General features: G+C 39.9%; 1 protein-coding gene across 1 annotated transcript; it reads left to right on the top strand.

The window, feature by feature from the left end:
* The first annotated feature begins 4,191 nt into the window (after positions 1 to 4,191).
* On the top strand, positions 4,192 to 25,067 carry slitrk6 (SLIT and NTRK-like family, member 6). Its single transcript, XM_085265086.1, has 2 exons — positions 4,192 to 5,155; positions 22,475 to 25,067. The coding sequence occupies exon 2, from the start codon at positions 22,490 to 22,492 to the stop codon at positions 25,025 to 25,027; it is 2,538 nt and encodes an 845-aa protein (XP_085121212.1). The 5' UTR covers positions 4,192 to 5,155; positions 22,475 to 22,489; the 3' UTR covers positions 25,028 to 25,067.
* The last annotated feature ends 200 nt before the right edge of the window (positions 25,068 to 25,267 follow it).

The raw sequence follows: 25,267 nt of genomic DNA, 5'->3' as shown, positions 1-25,267 counted from the left end.
CAGGTGCGTCCGCCCCCTCTGCACTGCACCGCAGGCCACGCCCCGCCACACCGTGGTAAAAACAAACTTTAAAGAAAACCAGTGTTTGGAGAGGGAGAGAAGAACCCTGAAATGGAATTAATTCAGCTGGTGCAACAGTGTTTACAGACAGAAAACACTACTGTACTACCGACTAATTGCCTTCTGTACACTGCTACACACCAAGGAAGTCTGATTGTATAGACGTCTATGTGAAGACAGCCCTCTGCTTCTTTTACTGTGTAACCTCAGTAAACACTTTCCTAATGGGCTTATGAGCTTGATCACTAGATCTAGGTTTTGTTCCAAGTCTTACTGAATAAAGCATGACATTCGTTTTGGCATTAAGTTATGGTACAGAAGGACAAAGCAGAGTATGCTACCTTGTGACTGACAAGTCAGTACCTTAAGAAGATGCAGTGTCCCTCAGCCATATCTACATCACACTCACGACATCTTGTTTTGAAAATTCTAAGATGGCAACAATGAGTCAATTGATGACATCATGGTGGCTGCATCCATTTTTTTTATACAGTCTATGAGCTGCTTGGCAGATTTCAGCAGCAGAAAGGAACTGAAGTATTTTCAGCACCATACTGAAGTGCCATTTACTTTAATTATATTCAAGAGAAGACAGACATCACAGCCAAACTGGCCAACTCGCATCCAAACTAACTATCACTAGCACCACAGTTAAAGTGTTTCACTTATTTTGAGCACTTATTGTTTATAACCTCAAACAAACCCCAACAGCAACACACACAAACTAATGAAATAAGAATTACACCACTGAGTTCAAATGTGAAATTTGTAACACAAGCACGAGGTGTTGTTTGCATTGTAAACTTGGCTTAGTGAATAGTACCGTTGAGTAAATGTATTCATGCACATGTTCTCTCCCTCAGCCTTCTCACATTTCAGTGGAAGTTAGGTGGAAGTTTCGTAAAGAGCATTAATTTTACTCAATGGGGTTTTACATAAAGCGTGCCACCGACTGATGCCCCATCTGCTTGATGGGGCTCGTATTTAATTTGATTATGAACAAAAAGTACCTCATTCTGTGATCAAACAACAGATCAGTGAAACAGAAGTAAATAATTCAACACACAGTGCCCTTGTTTAAATGACAACTCTGTCAGCACCTAGTCTGGTGTTCCAGTCTCAGTCCACTAATACAAATAAAGATACGCATCTTATCGCGGTTTTTGTTGGATATTATTGCCCATATAATACAGCAGTGGAACTACTTAGGAAGAGTAAAAAAGGAGGTTCTTGGTACAGACACATAGTGGCTTTGTGGCTTAAATTAAAGGTACAGTATTATGATTTACGTATTTTTCCTGTCACTTATGCTATTACAATGATGGATCCTCATATTAAATGCAGTCAGTGTTTTAATTAGAAATAGACATAGAAGAAATCTCTGTGAGCCATAAACTCAGGTTTTAGACTGCTCTAATTTGTTGTGTTTTTTTTTCATTTTTGGTTCTGTATGACATCACTGACAGGGGATGTTCCTAATATGGTAATATGGTCAACACAGTGATGCAGCTCTGGCTGTAAGTGCTGAAGCCCCACCAACCCAACTTTCTGTTCAAGGGATTTTATTTTCTATTTTTAAAGAGAGTTGGGCTATAAAAGAAAACATAAATGGTTTATATTAGGGCTGTCAACATTAACGCATCATCATGATTAACGCAATTAAAAATTTTTTAACACATTTAATCCATCTGGAGCACAGAGTGGACAAACTTTGGACAAACTGCCCGAAATGCATTGACAGAGACATTTCAGGTATTTAGAGTCATTCTGCGCTCCAGATGGGTTAGTTGCATTAAAAATTTTAATAGTGTTAATCGCGATGACAGATTAATCTGCATTAACATTGACAGCCCTGTTTATATCAGACTGAGGGCAGAATAAGATGCTGTACAACTGAAAATCATACAAAGGTGCACCAACAGATTTCAGCAATAAAAAAAATGGAGATGAAAACATAATCAGTTAGTAAAAGATGGATGCAGCCATCATGACATCACCTCTTGGTGCTGGACATTTTGAAGCCTCAAATTTAGTCTTCTGGACTCCAGTGCCAACCGCTGGTTGGAGTGCTAAGTTATCAGCTAATGCTAATATAGGAGTCCAGTCCATAGACACATATGTCTGCTAATCAGCTCTAAATAATGTGCTTATTTATTTTTTAAAGTACTTATGTGCTTGAAATAGGACCATGCACAATATTAACATTAGTCTTGACATTTGATAGAATTTCACTCATTAAAACTGGAGCACAGACCTTTGGAAATGTGCTGTACGTAAAGCAGTTCTAATGAAAAATACTTTGAATAGACATTTACACTGGAATTGCTGTACATGCAGTAGTTCCAATGAACTCCAATGAACTCCAATCGGCACAAACAGATCGGTTTAGTGAGCTGTATTAATGCACTTGAGTGGCTGTCCACTGTAGATAGATACATGCATAGATAGATCTATTTATCTACATTCACATGGCTATAGATATGTACATATGACAATAAAAATAGAAACCAGTGCTATCCAGAGGACCAGAATGAAAACTCAACAAAACAAAAAAGCCAGGTGACTTATTTACACGCTCATATTCACATATTTTTTGGTTTGTTTTTATATTTTTTCAGCGAGAAACAGATTTTCATTGGTTCTGTGTTATAATTTCCACAATATTAATCTCTTGACTGTAATGCTGTAATATGTATTATTGGTTCTTACAGCCAGTTTATTAACCATATAGCGTCCTCTCAGTGCTGTTTTTGTCTCACTTGTGATAAATTCTGAATATTTGGGGGGAATGTATGTTGTCATTAAATTTAAGGTCATTAACTTGAAATGTTTACTATACATTTACTACTATATATTTATTATGAAGTGGGTGGTGGGGTGGTGGGGGCACTGTCCAAAATGTCAAGAAAATGTTTTGTATCAGGTTCTAAACAAGCTTTGTAATGGTCTAAATTTAAGAATTTGATTTTAAGTGAGCGTAAATGATTTTTGCTTTGTTTTTTTGTAGCAGGGCTCTGTGAACAGGACACAGAATATTTACTCTACCAGAATGAAATATTAGGCTGGGGAATTATTTGGAGAGTGACTTTGCATTTTAAGATACACCGTACTCTCTTGTTGTCACTGCCATTAGCGCACTGTTTAATGTTAATTTTGTTTTTGTCTAAATGTGTGAATGTGCTTGCAAGGTATCATTAAGTTGTGTAAATGAATCACACTTTTTTTTCTTCCTGTTTTACATCTCATGATTAAACTCTACATTACAAGTTCTTGGGTAATTTTTTTAAAGGTTGTAATTTGTCACTCCTGCATCTTTGATTCTCTGACCAGGTCCTTTGAGATGATCTGTCTGGGATGGATCACCGATGAGGTCAAGCAATAGATGACTGCTCCAGTCTGTGATGTTCCAGATGGGAGTAAAATTTTCTCTAATTCCGTGACAAACCCACTTGGCTTTATGCAGCAGATAGACACAACCGATTGCATTGGGGCGGGGGGCAGCCCATCTGAAAGTGATCAGCGAGTAAGCTGCAGAGAATTACAACCCTGGGTTTGATGCAGATGATCAGTTGGCATTCCAAGGTTATTTTCAGCGGTTTTGATCTGTCTGATTCTTTTTTCATCACACAGGAGCATGATCTGGAATAATAATGATCTTACACCCTATTAGTTCTTGCACCACAGGGAGGTTAAAGGTCAAGCCCAGCCACAACTCATCTGGAAGTGGTAGCACTTCAGTGTCGTGTTCAAGGGCACACACACACACACACACACAACACACACACACACATAAAGACCAGCTTGCAGTTTGCTGTGTGATGAAAGGTGTGTTAGTTTGCCACTGTGCAGATCCCCCCTCTCTCTCTCTCTCTCTCTCTCTCTCTCACACACACACACACACACACACACACACACAGGAAATTATTTTCTTCTCTCACAAATAAGAATCAACACTATTATGTCAAAAATGCTATACTTGACTTATGTGATTACAAGACCTTTGCATATTTTTATGCTACTATGGCTGATATAGGCATTCTTTGGTCTTGGTGCTGCAGCCAGGCTATTTAAAGCCTATCAGTGTAAGAGTTTTTTTTTCTCGGTCTATTGTGAGAATCTCCAAGAGGAGGAGCTCTGTATAGCCGTTTCAGTGCTTTCCCAGTTGCATAAAACTGCCCGATATAGAGACACTAAAGTACCGGAAGTTGCATGATATCCCTTCGTGAATAAACGTTTTTTTTGTTTGTTTGTTTGTTTGTTTTTTTCTGGTTGGCTGGCAGTTGTTGGAAAGAAATGAAAAATATTTGTATGGTCATTTTTTAGAGTGATTAAATTTAAATTATGTTTTGTGATAGATAAAAGTCGTAAAATTGATCAAAACATTAAAGAGGCTTAAATAAAAATAAATAAATGCATTTGATCTACTCCAGGCTTTTATTCTGAAAGTCTGAATGTCTCCGGGAGAGCCGCGTGCTGCGGTCGCCTTGACGCCGCCTTGCCTCCTTGTAGTCCACCTCTACAACATGCAAATTACCGAGCAACTCCAATATATCGCAGATTGGTTAACTACACAGAGCGCGCGGCGCAGCGCGAGAGCAGGGTACGGCACGCGCTGGCATTGTATTTTTATTTTATTTTAAGTTGACCGTAGAAGCATAATTAGAAAAAAGAGAGATTAAAGAATAGCCCCGCTTTAATGGCAACAATGTTTTAACACTGTCGCCTCGAACCTGCAACTTAATCCTAATTGACTGTGGAGAGACTGGAAGGAGGAAGGCTGCGGGCTGCTCATCATCCCGGGACCGGAGTGAAACCTCACCGCAAAGCGTCCTGGTGTATCGGAATAATTAAGCGTGTGAGAGTGTGTGTGTGTGTGAGGAACCGCAAAGGAAAAGGGAGAGGACTGACGGAACCTGTGAAGTTTTGTAGTGTGTCAGCCTGTTTTATAAGGAGCTTCGTGGACTGTAGTGAAACTGTTAGCCTGCGCGTCCCCCCTCTCCTCTTTTTAAAGGTGGTGGGTTACCCGCATTAACTGATGGACCAAGTACAGTGAAATTTGGACTTAAACATCGTCTTTCTTCAACAGTTTTATCCGGTAAGTGTCACTTTACGGTGAATGTAAATATTTTTCTGTCAATGTTCTGTCAGTTATGGATCAGATGTGATTTATGGAAAGTTTATTTCTGTTTCATTGCAATTAAATAACTGCCCCCCCCTTTTTTTTTTATTTTTTATTTTTTTTTATTGGGGTTAGCTTAAATGATAAGGAATCCGCGTCCATTACGGGCACGTTCTAACTAGCTAAAGAATGTTGCAGTGCCGTAACCATCCAGTTTTATCCCCCCTTAAAAACCTGCTATAAAACAGAGGGTGTAGATTGTCAGAAAGCACAGGCAGAAAACAGCTTTAAAGAAAAAAATAAATAAAAAATAGTGCCTGGACTTGACAGGAACAGAGAAGGAGCTGTGAGTTTTCCTGAGGGGGCTCCATTACCTCGAGCACACCTGGCTGTCTGCCACACACAGTTACTGTATCCTACGGCGCTGTTCTCCCCTATGGAAATTCGGACTGGTGTGCCTGTGCTCTGCTTTGTATTACATACAAGGAAAAATATATTTAAAAAAAAAGACAAAACTTTGGAGTGAGTGGCTCATTTTTAAAAGAGCTCTGCGCGGTAACAGATTGAAGCTGCCTCACACTTCGCTCTTCCCTCCTGGCGTTCGGCCATCACTAATTATATCTGTGGCGTATGAATATTTATTAGTGTTAGTGGTCACAGGTGTCTTTTAATGGGCGCTGCGTCATAAATTCTGACAGAACCGAGCCAATCAGGAAGCAGAGCCAGCCAATTAATCTCGTTACGTTTCACACGGCGCTGTTATAGCGTGCATGTTCACACTCTAATCACAGGCAGTTCAATAGATCTGCACTGCATTTGTGCCTTACTTCTAATCAGCTTTCCCCCTTCAATTAGAGGAAGTGCAAGTTAATGGGGAAAGCCCTGTCTGATTATCTTTAAGTTTGCTTAATTGAGTCTGGACCCCAATTTTTTGCTTGGATGAATAATGGTTAATAAGGTAATGCCCCAGTTATAGGCCCTGGATGGCATAACATTTGATTATTTATTTTTTTAATCACAACTTTCCTGTCTGGCTCTCTAGTGTTAAGAGTTTTCTTTTGTTTTCCCCCCTCCAGCTTTGTAGCTCCATTGCTATAATACCTAAATAAAATAAAAAAAAGTCACCCAGGCACAGGGAATTATAGAGAGAGGGGAAACAAGAGCTGATGTTAATTGTGGATATCAGGTGGTGCAGTCGTGGTTAGTCCCCTACAACTGAACAAACTGTTTGCAGTGAAGGGGAAACACAAATATGTTTGAATAGGGTAGGTGTTGTCTGTAATGAGTTGAGTAGCCAAAAGGAAATTGGCCACAGGTGTGAGTGGTCTGCGGATTTCAGAGCCAGCTCTGGGTCGAGGGTAGAGCTTCTGGCCATGGTGAAACTATATTAGTGTGCTGTTTGTCAGATTGAGAAATCCTGCAGTTATGTATCAGAGAGCGGAGATGAAGTAGGCAGCGTGAGCCCACGTAATATTGAATCAGTCAAAAAAAAAAAAAGGAAGAAAAAAAAAAATGCTGGAACAAGGGGCAAGGGAGTTGAACTATCTCATGCCTGTTGAGTGGGTGGATGTCATAATTATCATTTCTCCAGGATTGTGGTGAAGGAGGGCCGCGGGCGCTGGCAGAATCTCTCACTGATATGTGGGTGTAGTGGTGGTGTCGACCCTGTAGGGGCAAGCCGCATCACTTCCAATCCAGAGGAGGAAAGGGACAAGTCCTGGAGTAATTGGTGCCTGGGAACACTGCAGGGGCGCTCGGGGAAAGTTGATAGACGGTCAGAGCGAGCGCAGAAACAAGGCAGCGCAGAAACACATACGCACTCTGAAGCCATGGACTGCTAGGGTGTTTGGGGGTGGGGCTCTAATGTGCTATCCCATGTCGGGCTGAAATGAAACAACCTCTAGCCTGACGCAACAAGTCAACTGTCTCGCATTCTCCGGCCCAAACTCCACCTCATTCTGTTTCAGCCCCCCAGGCTAAAAGCCGCCTGACTTTTAAGTAGTAGACGCACGCAACTGTTGGTGGGAGACCTTCAAGGGAAATGGGGAGAAAAGCCTGGGAGTAAACAAGGCTCTCTTTTCCTTCAGTGGAGAAAGGTTGCTGGCTTTTCGTGGTCGTGTGTCACAGCAGGAAGGTGTAAATTAGCAGGCAGGACTTGTCATAACACGATAAAAAAGTTCTTAAAATACTTTGTAATTGTAAGAGAAAGCAATCAGGAGCAGTTAAAGTGCATGTTTATGGTAGCACATTCCTGAGTAACCACAACATAACAAAGGAGTGACTGAGCACAAACACCTGTAAAATTCACTTCAGTTCAGTTTTATTTATATAGCTCCAAAGCAAAGCAATAGTCACCTTTAAGGCGCTTTATATTGTAAGTTATTGTCACAGTCTGGCTGAGGCAGACTTTATGTGTTTGCAAGAGAGGACTCAAACGCAGACCAAAAACTGAACGTGACATGGATTTACAAAAAACAAGCCGTTTATTGAGGCTAGGAAACAAGGTACAAACAAGGAGCATAGGTGAAACTAAACAATAACCTAAACTGGGTGAACTAAAACTAAACATGAAAAAACCTTAAACATGGTGAACTGACATGGATACCTGAAGTTGTGACGTGCATGAGCAGGCGACCTGACAAGGAATGACTGAAGACACATGGACTAAATGCACACAGGAGGATAATGAGGGAAACGGAAACACATGGGGAAACAGCTGACACACATGAACATAAGGACATCACAAGAGGAGAGTAAAACTAAAAACATTGAACATAGGAACACAGGACCCCTTCAAAATAAAACAGGAACCATAATGAGACGCAGACATGACAACATGAACTTGACAACATGAGACTCTCAGACATGAAAGGGCAGGGGGAACGTCACAGGGGTTGAAAACACAAGGGGGAACTAATAAGCAAATGAACATAGGAAACCTAATGAGCTTAAACATACTATAAACATCAAAATGAACTAAAAGTCAAAACACTGGGTCATAAGACCAGTGACCAGTTGGGGCTGAGGGAAGGAAGAGAGGGATTTTCTTTCTTTTTTTTTTTTAAGTGCTTCTTGCTACACATAGTAAACACATCTGGGTCTTATCTGGGATCTTTTTGGCACTGACAGCTCAGATGTTTGGGCCAGACATGGTATTAATGTGGGTTATAATTAGTGTAGTGTGGACCAGATGTGGCCCAAATGTTGTAACACATTTAATATAAGAATTGTTTAAGGTGGACCAGTGCAGTCAGTCAGCGCCAGATATGGGCAATAAAAAAGTGCATACTTTGGCCACATTTTGGGGAAAACATTAATGTCTAGCAGGGATTAAATTATATTAGAGCATATTTTACGCTCTAAAATATGTTTATATATTTATGAGAACGGAGCTTGGTCCCCATAGATCTCTCATAGTCTGGCTGTTGAGTACTGCACATTTTCAACACACCTCAAAAACCTTTACAAGTTCAGCATTGTTCATTGTCTTGACACCAAACATTATCGCCAGCTGTTGAGCCTTTACCTATCCATCTTTATATTTTGCCAAGCACTTTATGAATATTGTAAAACCTTCTGCTGGAAAAGTAGCACATAGAATTTGATGGGCTGCTGCTAGCATTCTGATGAAATGCTCAGCGAGCAGATTATTTAGGACAATAACACCCCCCCCACCTTTGTTTGAAACGCAACACTCCCTTCTGTTGCAGCAGCGTCACGTGTGATGTGTACACATTTCTTGTGGCAGACGTGCAGCGTGTGCTGTGCTGCCTGTATATGCATTTAATCTGCAGTGTCTGTTGTGATTCCGGGAACTTCATTTGGCTCGGAGTAATCCATCTCAAAAACAAACAGGGAATTATGGGTGGCGTTGAGTCTTATATTTGACTTTGAAGCTTTTGTTCTGATAACAGGTTTTAGCAGGAGCTTAGAATGCTGTCCAGCTTCTTTAACTTCCCGCTGTGGCTCTCCCACTTAATTGGTCTTGAAAGGTCTTGTTTAGCTGGACGGCGCAGGTCAGCTCGAGTCTCTGCAGTTAAGTTGTCACACACTCAATTAACTGACAAAAAAAATGCACAGGCTGAAAGCAAGACACCTTGAACTTAATCTGCATTGAATTTGCTGTCTTATGTGTCCAGACAAGAATTATGTAAAAATATACCAGCTTTATCTTCCTTTTAAAAAGACATTACACCTTGGTGTTACTGATGCAGTCAAACAGACATAACATCTATCAATCTTCTCATCTAACCATCCACTCTTGCTCAATGGTGCCAGTCTGAAAATGTTTTTAACTATCGGTCCGTAAGCTCTGCCTCTGTCTGTGTGTACTGCTTAAGTCTGCTGCTGCATCTGATACTGGCAGCTCCAATGAGTCTTCTTATTTCCCTTGACCATAGACTGGATTTCCTTCAGGCAAATTTGCATCAGCCAAAGTGTCAGATAGGGTGGAGTTTTAGCTCTACTGGCTCTGCATCATAAAGCAAGTTATACTGATTCTAGTATGACACAGTAATGAATTATGGAGGCGCCTGGTGAATAAACAGGGAAAGGGCAGAGCAGAGGGAGAATCAGAATTGGTGGTGGGGGTGTGTGTGTGTATGATCCATCTCCATGTTTCCCAAACAGTAAAAGATAAATCTGTGACTTTGTGCTAATCCTATTACCTTCAACGTAGCTAAAAAAGCTGCGCCGCCATCTTTCCATTTCTCCCATGAACACACATGGGCTCAAAGTTTGCACCCATATGTGAAAATGTGCAGTCGCTTATGACAATCATAGTCTAGATCCTGTCAGGTAAATATAAAACACATACAGGCAACGTTTACATATGGCTTGTAGATTTTTCTTCCCTCTTTCTTTGCTTTTAGTAGGCGTCTTGATGAATTGTCACTTGATCACATACCATTCAGCTGTTACTAATGAACAGAGCCACTAACAGATGTGGTCATAAAAAACAGCTTATGACTTTATAATACTTTGTTCAGTTAGTAAACTCGTCATGGTTTTGCTGACGAACAGTAAGCTAGAGTGTAGTACATAAGGCTGAATATCAAACTGATAAATCAGACTGATTACATCCTACCAAGTGTTGGATAATGTCTTGTTATTTGATACTAAATTTTAGTATATTTGAAGTAAATCTCATCAGTGTTAAAGAGCCAATCAGCAGACAGCATACTAGTGCGAAGATCTAATGATCTCAGTGACTGGCTGTCTAACGTGTAGCAGAGTTATACAGAGAAAATCTATGTTACAAGTACTTATTTGTAAGCTGTGTTTTAAAAAAATAGTTTCATATCTTCTCCGAGTAACTAAAGTCTAATTACCAAATGTGAAGAAACAACTGCTTTGATTCTACATCCAAAAAATGTTTATTTTGTCCTGATAGGATATCCACTGAAGTTGAACTTGGGCCAGTCTGCACTGTTGTGCAATAAACATTTGCACAATATTTTAACCGGGCAAGTCATTATGAATACATTCATATTTATGGTGGTGGTCAAAAACTGGGAGGTAGCTAAAAAAGTTATATAAAGGTTAAGAACCAAGAGACATCTGAAAACACATACTGATAAACCACTACCCCAGGGGTGGGCAATTCCAGGCGCACATGCATCGATTGTTTTTTTTTGAAAGGCTTACATCAGATAGCAGGTGGAGAAATTTGTACAAAAATTATTAGATTTGATGCCAATATCATAAAACTGCAATGCATGCATTAAAGAAAAGGCAACTACCAAGGCCGACTGTATGACAGATTTGATGAAACTCTTGAAATAATGGAGCAAAATAAGAGAGCAGGAAGCTGCTCTGTGTTTGACTGTAAGAACAATTAATCAGCCAGGACCGGATTTTCGAAAATCATTTCACATTTCCCAGAAATAGCCACATGCCCAATTTGAGGACGACTGTTAACTAATTGTAACATTACTGCAATGCGTGTGGTGACCCCCTTTAATTCCTGGCTTTTGTGCATTTTTAAATATTTGCATGAATATGTTGTAAAACAGCTCTGAGTTGGATCTCAAACATAAATGCGTAAATGGGTATGTTTTTATGTTCTGAAACTGCTTCTATGTGTAAAATGGTAAAATAACTTTCTTAATGGAGCTTTTCTATCCTAACGATCAATTTTAACAGTGAGGAAAACATATTGTTTAATCCTTGCTTTAAAAATAATCGAAGACTCTAGTTTTTGAATGATACCAGTCATAATTGCACAGTTAGGATATCCAGCGTGATCACAGTACATGACAATCCATCATGTCATATGAAAAATGTACTTACAGCTCGATTGTGTTTGACAATCACTTTATGTATTTGTAGTTTTTTTGGAAGGAAGTTTCTATAAATTCAAATTGAAAGTTTCAAAATAGACCAGTATTGGTATATTGCAGATATCTAACTAGAATGCATATGAAAATATAAAAATCGTTTTTTGTTGCGAGTTAGTATTTTTAGAGATTTAATATAATTTAAGTTTCTATTTTCAGATTTTCAGGTTGTCTATAAACTTGCCTGCATTTTTGTAGACCACAGAAACCAAGCTGTGATTAACTGACATGACAGAATGTTCTGGGTGGTGCCCTTTCTTTTGTTTATTCTCAGTAGCCAGGCCTGTCTACCTATAATATGTGACTCCTTTGAGAATGAAGTTTTTGTTTTTTTCCAAGTGGCTGATCTACACCTATTTATGGAGCGAATCATAAGACCGTCATTACCATTACCCTGTGGCCCTTTTTTTATGGAGGGCATGCTTTAAAATCGACATTAGAAACAACTGAAAGGCTGAAAGGACTAAGGATGGTTACACTGGAGATAGAAAGATATGAAACACTCACTGAATATTCTCAAAGAGCTATCTCATAATGATATAACACAACAATCTCTATTAAAACTGTTTTCTACTTTATTTAGAGTATTGGCTTTGCTTTCAGTTGCCTGACTTTCCAGGTAGCACTGAAACTAGATTGAGCATAGTGAACAAATGTATCTACACTTTGCCAGTCCTGCTGGTGAGTCACTCCTGAATAGAAAGTGTCCTTTTTTTTTTTTTTTTTTTTTTTTTTTAAAGCGACAGTAAGGTATACAGAAACATACATCTGTTTGGTGCAGATGGGTCTTTTTACAAAACATACCTTGATCCTACTATACAGTGGCGTAACTCGCCTGCTCATTTCAGGAGAACTAATTACTGCGCATTAGTTAAACAGACCATTGGAAATGCAGACCTTCTAAATCAAGCTTGCCAGGGGAGCTGAGCCACCCCCTCTTCCCTCCCTATCCCACACTGCCTTTGTGTTTCTATTATTAGTTCTATCATGCATATGTTCTCTATCAGAAATTAAGGCCCACCAGCAGAGAGCAGAAAGTGAGGAAGCTATGCAGTTACACAAGGTAGTGAGTAAGCAAAACTGTGGCGTTAACTGTGTCAGTTAATGGCCATAAAGATGTATTAGGTCTCTATGCATGATGAAGTTCAGTATCTGCTTATGACTTACCATAGGGATGAGCTCCCAGCTGTTAGAACTACTGAACAACATGAGAAAAGCAGAGAGCCAATCGAATTTCTTTCTTTTCATTTTTTTTTTCATCGGGACACTGATGATGTTTCTAAAGATGCAATCCTTGTAGCAGCCAGCAGAGCGTGTGCTATCAGCCTCGCTCCCCTGATCACCAAGGCTGTGTGCTTCCAACACAGCTAAAAGGATCTTTGTTGGCCTGTTTGAAAGCACAATACTTCCACTAAAACCTCCACCATGCTGAAACAAAGGGCCAGAAAGTTCAGTCAGTGTTAATATATATATTTTATAAAATAGATGTATATAGACCGTTAACAGGTGGATGCACTTAGTTAACTAAAACTAAAACTAGGAGCTAAAAAAACGTTTTGAACTTTTATTTTTTAAATTAAAATCTAAATCAGTCATACCTACTGCACTTACAAAACTAAAATCCAACTAAATATGTACAGCTGAAATGTCTTTAACATTGGTTTACTGGATTTGTTTTTATGCATGTTTGATTCAAATTTGAATAAATGCAATACAGTCACTTTCACTTGCGCTGGCACACGGAAAGTTTTGATAAACGTTTCAGCACAAGCACCGCAAGCAAAATGAAGCAATAGATCAACAATTCCGTTGGGAAACACATGATATCGCTCCATTCACAGGGACTTGACAGGCAAGAGCTCTGAAACCTGGTCCTTGTACATGTGAATCCTCATTAACCATATGCAGAACAATACAATACATGTCAGATGTTGGCTCATATGTTTGAATAAAAGTTGTTTTGTAGAATCCTGATTCTAAACCTGCTTGGATTTCAGTCTCACGGTGCTGGTACAGATTATATTTACATTATTGCTGCGGGTGGTGAACAGGTGGATTAAACTGTCAGAGAACTTCAGACTTCAGTGAATTAAACTCTACTCTTTCAACCACCCTGTTGTCAGGATCCATTAATCATCGCAGCTGCAGGTAGCCTAGCAATGAGGAGGACTAAGGTCATAAAATGCTAAGAACCGAGGTGACTAATGCTTTTAAGAGCAAGTGAAAAGCCAATAATATTGTGAGATATCCACAAGACATCTCCATGATATGTCCAAAACACTAATTTGGAGTGACTTTTATCACTCTTGAGCGAGCTAAGAGAATGGCTCTATCCATCGGGGTGCCACTAGGGATAACAAGTCTTTCATGCTACATCAGGTTGCCTCCTGCAACAGAAGAAGGAATTATGCCTTATGGGCTATTTGTGGCTCTAGCGTGCTTTACTTTGACAGTGACGAGGACAGAACACGACTATGACTGTGTTCATATTATCTAAAAATAATGTTCGGAACTGTCAACCGGATGGTGTGCATTCATACTTAGTACAGTGCAAATCCAGGTCCTTGTTTTGTTGTCATATACTGTATCTATAGTGTGTGTGTCTTTGTCAGTCCACTAGAAACTATGACAAATGTACAGATGGTAAATAAGTGGTGCTGCAGTGTGCTGTCAGGGGCGTAAAGAGTGCAAAAATCAATGGCAAGCAAGGGCACACGAGCTGTTCAGTAAGGATGGCATGCTTAGTATGAACCCTGGCTTTGCAAAGGAATGCCCAATACAGTTGTCATTTTAAAGTTTGTCACAGTCAAGCTGTGATAAAGCCACATTCAGTCCATTCATACTGAAATGCTGTCAGCAGTGAGATGTCTTTGTCAGAATCCATAGCAGTGTGGATTTTTGGTGACTTTTGCAAAGGGACATGCTCCAAGTTTATCAGCAAAGGTCTGCTCAGCTGCATCGCTTTCTCACACTACTTATGTGATACATTAGATTACCAAGTAATGAATTCTGGACTCATCTGCCTGTTCGAAAGTGACTTGTCCTACAGAAATGTTGATAAGAATAAAACTTGATTGCGTTGTTTCTAGGGCTGCGTGATTATGGCAACCATATCATTTAGCTCAATTATTGAAATCTTGATGATTTAACACATTGGTCACCTGATCAAACATGCTGCATGTATTAAACTTTAAAGTTGGAGCAAATTTCATATAAGGAGAGGAATTTTTTAATTTTTTAGGTTCAGTGAGAGTGACGCATGGTTGTCCTCTATGGAGTTAGGCGTACACTAGCGGGTGTTATTGACCCTAAACCCAGTTTCGCAAGGGCAGCCAGACGTCCTGGCTTACAGCCTCCATTGGAGGATGTCTATGGGGGAAACAAGGGGCTGTTGTGTGCTTCAGGGGACCTGTATAGTAGCTATGGGGAAACAATGGAGAACTAAGACCAACAAATAACTGGCACCTCTGCCGAGCGCCACTGAAAGTGGACTGAGAGACCAGCAAAGTGTTTGAGGCAAAGGCAGCTGCAGGCAGACATCAGTGATCATTCCACAGGCTTTTTAAAACTTCCTTTACACTGATTAGAAAGATTACTTAGGGTCAAGATGAAAATGCTCCTGTGTAAAACAAAGGGATACGCTTCATTGATAACACACACAAAAGTGAGTTTCATATTGAAAATGCATGCAAAAAGTTTTTGGATATACTTATCTTTGGTTATTTAAAGTCATTTGGCTGCTTACATCATCTCAGATATCATGCGTGCACTTGTCTGAATGGACACACTAATGAACATATAAAAAGACAACATTTATTTACAGCAGTGCTGTAAAAGTCTGCGTGGAAGATAAGCATTTGTGTATTCATGGCTTTCTGTGTGAGAGTGCTCGCACAGTCACATAGAAGAGGCCTTGTCACTCTGACATATTATACCCACGGGGGGCAGTGGACTCACTGTGGGTGTTCCGTGATATTATGGAGTGTTTCACTGCACTGGAACAATACAATTTATAACCGGTCCAGCAGAAGCATTAACAGGGTGTTTATTGGTTTTATAAATGGACAAAGCCTCCTGTGTATGTTCCAGCGATGGTAAAGAACCCGGCCTATGATTAATATTCCATCAACAGACTTTTTCCTCACTTTCTCTCTGATGTCTTACTCTCCTTCGCTCCATGCTGCTTTTCCTTTTTTCTTTTTTTTTCACTCATCTGATTCGATTTTGGGTGATGAGTTGGCTTCGCTCGCATGCATGAGGAGCGATTGATTGATTGATTGATTGAATCTTTATTTTGAACATGTTGAAAAAGTATAAAAAATAAAAAATAAAAAATAGAATTAAAAGAGACAAATGAACAAAGCAAACAAAAGGAAAACGAGCAACCACAACTCCAAATAACGTCCATGTTCAAAAAGGAGCAGGAAGAAGCAGAAGCTTATTTAATCCCACCCCTTTTCCACTATCTAGTATCAATAGACTACAGAAATACCTCCTTGTAATTACATTATATGTTATGTGTAATTTTTTTTTTTTTTAATATATACACATATATGTTTCTATCTATCCATACCTACGTATATACACACATACGCACATATACACATTTTCAATAACCCCATTAACACCTGAAGGATACACAACCTACAATTTTATATATATTTAATATATATATATATATATATATATATATATATACATATATATATATATATATATATATATATATATATACACACATACATATATACCCATACCAACAAACCCGTGCATGTGCACACACATGAAAATATTAGACAAGAACACCCTATCAAATCTCTACCTTTTCCCTGTACCCTGTAAAAACCATATCCTTAAACCGCTTTTTAAATTGCGCCATGCTTGGACATTGCTTCATATCTTTACTTAGTCTGTTCCACAGCTTCACTCCGATCTCATAGGGCTTCAGTAGATCTCTAATTGAATTGTCTGAACAGCACGAGATGAACATTTGAATGTGTAAAAAAAAAAAAAAGAGAGTGCAGCAGAAGACTGGCACTGGAAGAATGTTTCATCTCCTGCGCCCATCACACCGACTTCCATGCAACATTGATTGCTTGAAAAATGGATCAGTTAAGAGGAGTCTGTTTGAAATCCAGTAGGAAGAGAGCATCAAACTACTGCCGTTCTCTATCTGCTCTCTGCAGTGTTATCATGCAGCACGCGATAACATCTGTTAATAGTCTTTTTTTTTCCATTTCATATTATCCTACAAGCCATTAGGGTCACAAAGGTGAGCGCCTTGGGTCCCATGACTTCCACCAGACTCCTGAGCAATCAAATGTATATAAATAATAAAAAGGGAAATGCTGCAGTTATTATTCAGCACTAGATTTGGGAGATGTTGTCTGAATATTATCGCTGTCTAAACAATGTAAATTTAATAGGTTTGACGAATGAGATTTTTGTGTCTCATTTTGGTTTGTCACATTATCTTTAATTGCTAAACACGAGTACATAGTCACATTTCTCAATGTTCTGCATAGAAATGCTTGAAAATGATTATTGCTTAACTCCCAGTGATGTCTAACTGTATAAATGTGGAAGTTGTTCACAGCTTAGAAGTTTTGCCAATGTTTGATTTTACATTAATATCTTCTTTTCATATATGGAATCTGTGAGTATGTCTTTTCAAATACAGACTTTAAAAAGTTGATTCAAATATTTTCTTTCATTCTTGTTGCTTTTTGCAATAAGAATTCAGAAGCGAAAGACTGATTTCTAAAATAAATGCCATGCCTTTCCACATGGACGTGGGGGGCAAGCAGCTGGAAAGGTCTAAGGGCAATTCCACCACTCAGAGAAAATTTTGGCTTTGAAAGCTTAAATTTGGTGGCCTATAGCCAATTCTGATACCTCTCTTCCATCACTTTACCTCCTCTTTTAATGAGTTTGCTTAGCCATCTGTAAAGATAAATTATTGCAGAGACCATTAAATGATAAATGTCTATTGATTCTTAATCTACGTTTTTATTTATTTAGTGACCGCTTGACTGCAGTGTTTTGAAGACATGCCAACGTGATGTTAATTAGAAACATAAACAGATATATCCATGATTAATCCTTAGCAGGAAATTACATTGACCTGGCAGGTTCAACACAGATATGACACCACATATCCCAAATAGCAAAACAATAACTATTCCTAATAAAGTTCTCCTGTATAAATACATAAAACAGCCAATAAAGGGTGCAGTCCCTTTGGCTGATTTCAGCTTCAAGAGCAGTCTTCTGTCCACCACCTGCTGGACTCTCAAATTCACGCCAATCCATAAAGTCCTTAATTCTTCCTCAGTTTCCCTCCTCCTCACCTCATTTGAGCAAGAATCATAAGAGGTGAAATCATAGAAACCGAGCCAAAGATTATTAAGATCACACTAAGTAAAACTTAGACTGCAGAACACCAGAATGATGTGTTATATTTGGGATTTTATAAACTGCATTCAACTATTACAAAGTTTAAAACTACAACACATTATTCAAATCTATTTGCTTTGTGGATTGTTGGTTGGACAAAAGGGAAATAATAATCTGACATTTTCAATTCTGTACGACATACCGGATAGATGACAGGAACATAAATGCAGAATAGTCTTCAGTTTAAAAGACATCATCACTGTTTGAGAGACATTTTCATCCTTTGTGTATCTAAACAGTAGCTCAGTGAGTGATCTATAATGAGCAACTTGTCTTTCTCAAAGAGTGGTTGGTCTCCTTATTGTTGTACTCCTGTCCAGTCAGATTCAGAGCGCCAGATTTCCCTCGAGGCAAGAACATTCAACTAATTATTCCTGTGCATTCTGCCTGATGTTGTGGTGATTCCCTGTAGAAATGAGTAAGGGAGGGGATCACGAGATTATTAGTGCATTCAGGACCAGATTTACTAAGCAGGTCAAATTAACAGGAGACTGTAATCTGAGAACAACAGGAGTTTAAAGGTCTGCTGTTGATCTGCTAACACAGAAACAGACAGTGTATTTTAGTAATATCCAATTCAGAAACTTGTGTAGGGTCACGGACGAGAAGAACAGATGAGGGTGTGAGGAATTGGCTAACGATGCAGGTGCGGTTTGTTACCTGCAATCTGCAATATGTTATTAGCATGGGTTTGAAAGCATTTGTTTCTCTCAGTAATCAGCATGGCAGGGAAGAAGTGAAGAAGAAGCTGTTTTCTGTGGTAGAATCAGAGGTGTTATTGGAGGAATGTAATATCCATCCAGCCACCTTTTCTTTCTCCCCTTCAGGATCTCCCACATGCAACCTGCTCACTAAAGGGACACTTGTAACAGCATTGAGGTGCATACATTAGCAAGAAAGCTTGCTTCATGGAGGAAATTTTTAAAATGACCTGAGGAGAAACGTTTGTGGACTACTACGGTTGTCTCACCTGTATGCCGCTTGGGTTTGGTATATCAAAAATTTCCACTTGTGGCTAACCACTGTTGAGCAGTTGCACTTTTACTATAATTAAAACAACAGAAATCACTCAGTCGCAAAAAAATACCATCAGTTAAAAACTTGACATCGAATATCTGTGTTCGTTAGACTACGTTTTTCTGCTTGGTGGGTTGATGGGGTTTTTTTCACCTCCCTCCCCCAAACGTTGTAAACTTGTCTTTATTAAGCACTGCAGGAATTATAGGTGTTGCAAATTTTCTGTGCCTTTTATTGAATTGTTTTTCTTTTTCCAAAGCAATGTAAGAATACCATTCCTTGGCATTCAGTATATCGCTTTTCCTTTCATTCCCCCCCAAAAAATGAACACATCTTTTCACTGGCACACTTTGTGTTCTGGCCTGCTCACGGTTGCAAGTGTTACAGTAAAGTGTAAAATGCTGCAGCAGAGGACATGCTCAACTACTGTAATAACATTACATTATGTGCTTTAATTTAAATACTTCCCAGGCCAGATTTTGCAGTCTGAAACAGAAACTTGTCTAAATAGATATGCTGTAAAGCTAGCCAAAGAAAAAACTGTCCACACATTTCCTTTTACTACAGCTTCCTTTTTGGCTCTTTGTGCACTTATGAGAGTTGAAGCTGGTGCCATCTGAGTTAGGTAAGAGTTCAGTGACATTACCAGTAATGTATTACTTTGGTAATGTAACGAGTGTCTTAGGGTTTTTATATTTCTTAGAGTTCTCGCTATTCAGTGTTTCCCGGGTCCATGGAGTGAGGAGTGTAAAGTCTCTTATCGGTTATTGCAGGTATGTGGAGAATGACCTTGGGGTATATGCCTGAACCTCAAAGATGTTGAAGATGGAGTTGTCTTGGTTTTCATCAATACTGTTGACTTTGCCCTGTGGCACCAAAAATGCATGGAGGCATGGTGAGGGAGGCAAAAAGTTGAAAGAAGGAAAGAAGAGGCACGGAGAGGGTTGGGGAATAACTTCAGAGATGTTTTAGCTTCATGGAGCTGATATCTTCTCTCTGTTGTCTCCCTGGGTTGGGTGTGTGTTGTGTGAGGATTGCTTGACTTGGTAAACAGAACAATTGTTATATTTATAGTCAGACTGTAGTAAGCATTTAAAATCTGAACGTCTGATGTGTTTCAGAACAGTAATTAAGCTAATTGGTACATGAATGCCTGCTGGTCCCTTGGTCTGTATCTCTAGGCTATATAGAAAATGTAATTTTCTAAAACTTTACAATTAGAGGACAAAAAAAAAAATTGAGCATCCAAACTGACACATCAAAAACTTCACATTTTTTTAAAGTCTTTTTGTTGTTTTCCCCAAAACAGTAGAGTGGTTTTTGATGATGAATTCACAGGGTGTATCTCTAGTCTGCACACCAAAAAAGATATTTTTTTCTATTACTGCTTTAGGGCACAGGCAACTGCAAACACCCCCAGAAAATATGCCCCACATGTCTCTGACTTTGCGTAAAGGGGAGATATTTCCTCAGCTTTGTAAAGAGAGACAGTTGAGTATTATTTCGATAGATATCTTGAGTCATAGCTTTCACTCTCTGACAAACACAGGCTGGATTGGCTTGCCCCGTCTTGCCAGAATGAAGCTTTCCAGTTACTAATCGCATTCGTTAACAAGAACGGCTGTCATCTCTCACGTCTTTCCTCTTTGAAGAATCCCATTCGTTAACAGTGAATATCTAGATGATTCTTGATCTAGGGAAGATGTCTACACTTCTGCACCAGTCCCCCAAGAGTGATTTAGCCTTTGATCCATCGGGATTTTAGTCGACTTAATGTAATAGATTTCAATGTGGTGCGCAGGCTGCTCATCATTAAAATCAGATTTCAGCTTTTCCCTTGTCATTCAACATAAATCCTACTCACAGTTTGATTTGGTTTTCAGTGGACCGAGCTGCCCCTCCACACGCTTCGGTTTATTGCTTTAATATAGTTTGTAAAATAATACAGTCAAGAGTATTTGAAAGAATTCAGATGTATGAATACAGGGTTGGCTCAGATTTAATTCTCTTTGAGTCCAGCCTCATGTGAGTTAGCTGGTTTTGCAATAAAACGGGGTCATTTATTTCACGTTCTAAATGTAGAATGCTTGTTCTAAATGTTGCTTTGACATGGATTGAAGTGACTTCTGCATTTGCATGACTCACACTACGTCTTTGTTCAGACGAGCCTGCATATAAAGGGCAGAGAAATCAGTCAAATGAGTCTCTCTCTCTCTCGCTCTGCCTCTTTTTTTTTTTTAAATAATGTACCATTATCCCACTGAGTCACTGGGAAGAGTTGCTGTCTGATCTCAGTCCTCACCCTGTGGAATTTATTTACTCATCGGTAAAATGCAGTGCCCCGGGAGGGAGTCTTAATTCTGAAGTGTTTTATTGGATGAATAGGCGTGCCATTAGCTAGAGATGATGCTACATATATTGAGTAAAGGCAACATAGGTGTAAACATTCAGAAAGAAGAGAATACTTCTTAGAGTTTTCACAGTTGCTAAGACATCTCCACCCCTTTTTGTAAAACTGTTAACGACACCTTACTAAACCTCTGACAATGCTGGCGAAACCAGTCGCATCAAAACAGCTTTGTCAGAGCTAAAAAACCACACAGTGTTTTCAGATCACACACACACTCACAGCCTGCGAAAAATAAGCCCACTGCTGTGCATTCATTACACACTAAAGTGAAAGAAAAAATGATGAGAACATGAAGCTCCAAGATTTTTTTTCCAGTAAAAATAAAGTGTGTGAAGCTGCTTCCAATTCCACTAAAATAACAAAATATGTACCTTTGCTGTGCAGTAGATGTTGGATTTTGTGATGGCCACGGATGATCAACAGAGATCTGGTTGTCCTGTTTGCCTCACAAGTTTGCATGAAATTCATTCATGTATTGTATATCTCATAAGAAATTAATACGATATAATTTACTCACAAAGATGGTCTCTTTCGTATTGCAGCATAGTCATACGTTAAAAAGTCAATAAATCAAGAGAATATTCGTAAATAAATCAGAGTGTGCAAGTATAAATCTAAATATAGGTAAAGCATGCTGACTATAAGAGGGAGTGGGAAATTGTATTAAAACTAATGAGCGTTTCATATAAATTGAACACAATGTGTAGAGAATACTGGACACTGTTAGCATTGTTTTCTAGTCTTATATATTTTTCATGCAATTAAGGCTGTGCAAGGACAGTTCTACACTACATAAAGGCTTTGACCCAAGAACTGTGTTACTCGTCATGCATATGATGCACTCATAAATATATTTTTACACTTTTACACATACATAACATAAACTTGCTGTTGTAACATATGAAACTTAAATGACATTTGGATCACTGACAATGAGACTGAATATAATTTTAATGCTACGTGTAAGTGGCACAGTTATTTAGGACATCGTGTTTGAGTTTGACCTTCTGCAACATAGTTGCTTAACACTTTTCTTTTTCCTCCCCACCCCTTCTGCCCATCCTTTCTTCACAGATTTCTCAGGCCGAAATGCAGCCTTGTGTCATTTTCATCGGCTTGTTTCTCGCTGCGGTCCAATCCCAAGATATCCATCCCTCAGAGGCATCATCCTCCATTAGTGAGTCTTGTGACTCCTTGTGCTCTTGCGAGAGAAAAGACGGCATCTTTCATCTTAACTGCGAGCAGAGAAACATCAGCAAAATCTCCCAAATCAAAGTCCCAGCAGGTGTGCCCTTCCACCTGAACCTTTACAAGAATGACTTGGTTGAGCTCCGTGCTGAGGAAATGGAAGGGCTTAAGAGTGCCCTTTCACTGCACATCGGGGGTAATAGTATACAAGAGCTGGAGCCAGGGGTCTTTAGCACTTTCGGTTCGCTGAAAAAACTCCATATAAATAGCAATTTCCTCGTCACACTGAAAGAGGACACTTTTCAAGGCCTGGTGAATTTGGAATTTCTCCAAGCTGACACAAATTTCATACGGGTCATCGAGCCAGGGGCCTTCAACAAACTGATCCGCCTCAAGGTCCTCATCCTCAATGACAATTCCATCGAGTTTTTACCCAGCAACATTTTCCGATTTGTACCACTCACCCACCTGGACCTGCGTGGCAACAAGCTCCAGACACTGCCCTATGTCGGCTTTTTGGAGCATATTGGGCGCATAATGGAACTCCTCCTAGAAGACAATGACTGGGTCTGTAACTGTGACATTTTACATTTAAAAATCTGGATGGAGAACATGAGAGCCCAATCATCAATCAGCGATGTGATCTGCACCACACCACATGACCTCAAGGGGTCCATTCTGGCAAAGGTGAAGCGGGACATCCTCTGTCCATCCCACGCCAATATTCCCTTGGAGGAGCCGTCAAAGTCACTGGATATGGTTGTTACTCCCTCATCCAAAGTAGCTCAGATTCCCAAGTTGGTCAATGCCAAGGATGACGGCAGAATCCCGACACCATCTCACATTCCCAGCAGTCCTTGTGTGGAGCATTGTTCTTGTCACAATCACCCCGTGGCTGGGTTTTTGATGCATTGTCAAGACCGAGGAATTCAAAAGGTGTCAGATATCGGAATACTTAAGGAAAGCCCAACTAAGCTCGTTATGACGGGAAATATGATTCAGAAACTTCTGAAGTACGACTTTGTAACATATGATAGTTTAGAATTGCTCAACTTGGCAAACAACAGAATCGATTACATTGATAATGAAACTTTCCTCAGCTTAAGCAGCTTGAAAAAGCTCTACTTAAATGGCAACAGAATTGAAAAGCTTTTCTCTACCATGTTTGTAGGACTGCACAACCTTGAATACCTATATCTGGAATACAACCTCATCAAAGAGATTGCACCAGGCACATTTAATCCCCTGCCAAACCTGAAGCTGCTGTCATTAAATAACAACCTGCTCAGCTCTCTTCCAGCGCAGATATTTCGCAACGTGCCTCTCGCCAAATTAAACCTGAGAAAAAACCTGCTTATGCACCTGCCAGTGAGCAACGTGCTCGATCAACTCGACTCGCTGGAGCAGATTTATTTAGAGGACAACCCCTGGGACTGCAGCTGTGACTTGCTCAGCCTCAAACAATGGGTAGAGAAACTGAGAAAGGACACAGTGGTGGGCTCCATTTTGTGTCACATGCCAAAGAAAGTGATGCAGACCGACCTGAGAAGCCTTCATCATGAGGTGCTTTGTCCCGGTTTAGGGACCTACCACCCATTGCCCTCAAATGAAGAGAGTGTGACAGCCACCCTGGGGCCCAACAGCGATGAGAGGAGTCTCCTCATCTCACTCACAGACACTATCCCACTGTCTGTGCTCATTTTAAGCCTTCTTGTTTTTGTCCTCATGGTCATATTCTGCTCGGCTGGGCTGGTGGTGTTCGTCGTGCATCGGCGGCGGCGGAGGGCGAAGAAAAAAGCAGCAGAGGAGCAGCCGCGAGAAAACACCAGCAGTAGCTCCCCCATTCACTTGCATTACAGCATGTATGGGCAGAAAACCACTCACCACACTCTGACACAGAGGACGGGGTCCACCACTCTGTACGAGGACAGGTCGCACAGTCCCATCGTGCAGATCTGCCGCAACCCCACCTACTGCTCTCAGCACAAGGAGCACGACGCCGATATGGATTATAACCTCGACGAGCCCAGCTCCAAGCATCACCTCTGCCGGAGCATCATGGAGAAGGAGAACACGTCGCCCCTCACGGGAAACCCCAGCTCAAAGTTCAGATCCATGCCCGGAGAGTGCCCCGCGGAGTTTGTCACTCTCAGCAACCCCAACTCCTTGTACAGGAACATTCTGGAGAGGGAGAAGGAGCTGCAGCAGCTGGGAATAACAGAATACCTGAGAAAAAATATGCCTCAGCTTCAGCCTGCTGTAGACATGCAGGTCCCAGGGCACCAGGAGGAGGTGAAACTAATGGAGACAATTATGTACTCAAGACCACACAAGGTCATGCTTGAGCAAACAAAAAACGAGTACTTTGAACTCAAAGCTAACCTGCATACTGAACCAGACTATTTGGAAGTTCTGGAGCATCAAACTGCATTTAACTGAGCTTATGAAGTTATAATAAATATATATACATAAAATGTTTGATCTAAGTGCCTTGTCCTTTTTGCCCTCTTGTACTTGCCACAGTGTAAAATATAAATATAGATATATGATGGGCACATCTCTTAAATTGTAGCACAGAATGTAATTGGTTGATTCTTTTGTTATGTTTCATCTGTTGACAGCCATGTTATGTAGCTGGTAAAAGGTGTCATTATTTATGGCCAAATATAACTTAACCGC

The sequence above is a fragment of the Mchenga conophoros genome, linkage group LG23 (genome assembly GCF_057382185.1).
Source record: "Mchenga conophoros isolate Kocher_MC1m ecotype Shallow Benthic linkage group LG23, M_conophoros_male_GT1.1, whole genome shotgun sequence".
Taxonomy (NCBI): domain Eukaryota; kingdom Metazoa; phylum Chordata; class Actinopteri; order Cichliformes; family Cichlidae; genus Mchenga; species Mchenga conophoros.
The sequence above is the reverse complement of the archived record's forward strand: the minus strand, read 5'-3'. Positions and strand labels throughout refer to the sequence as shown.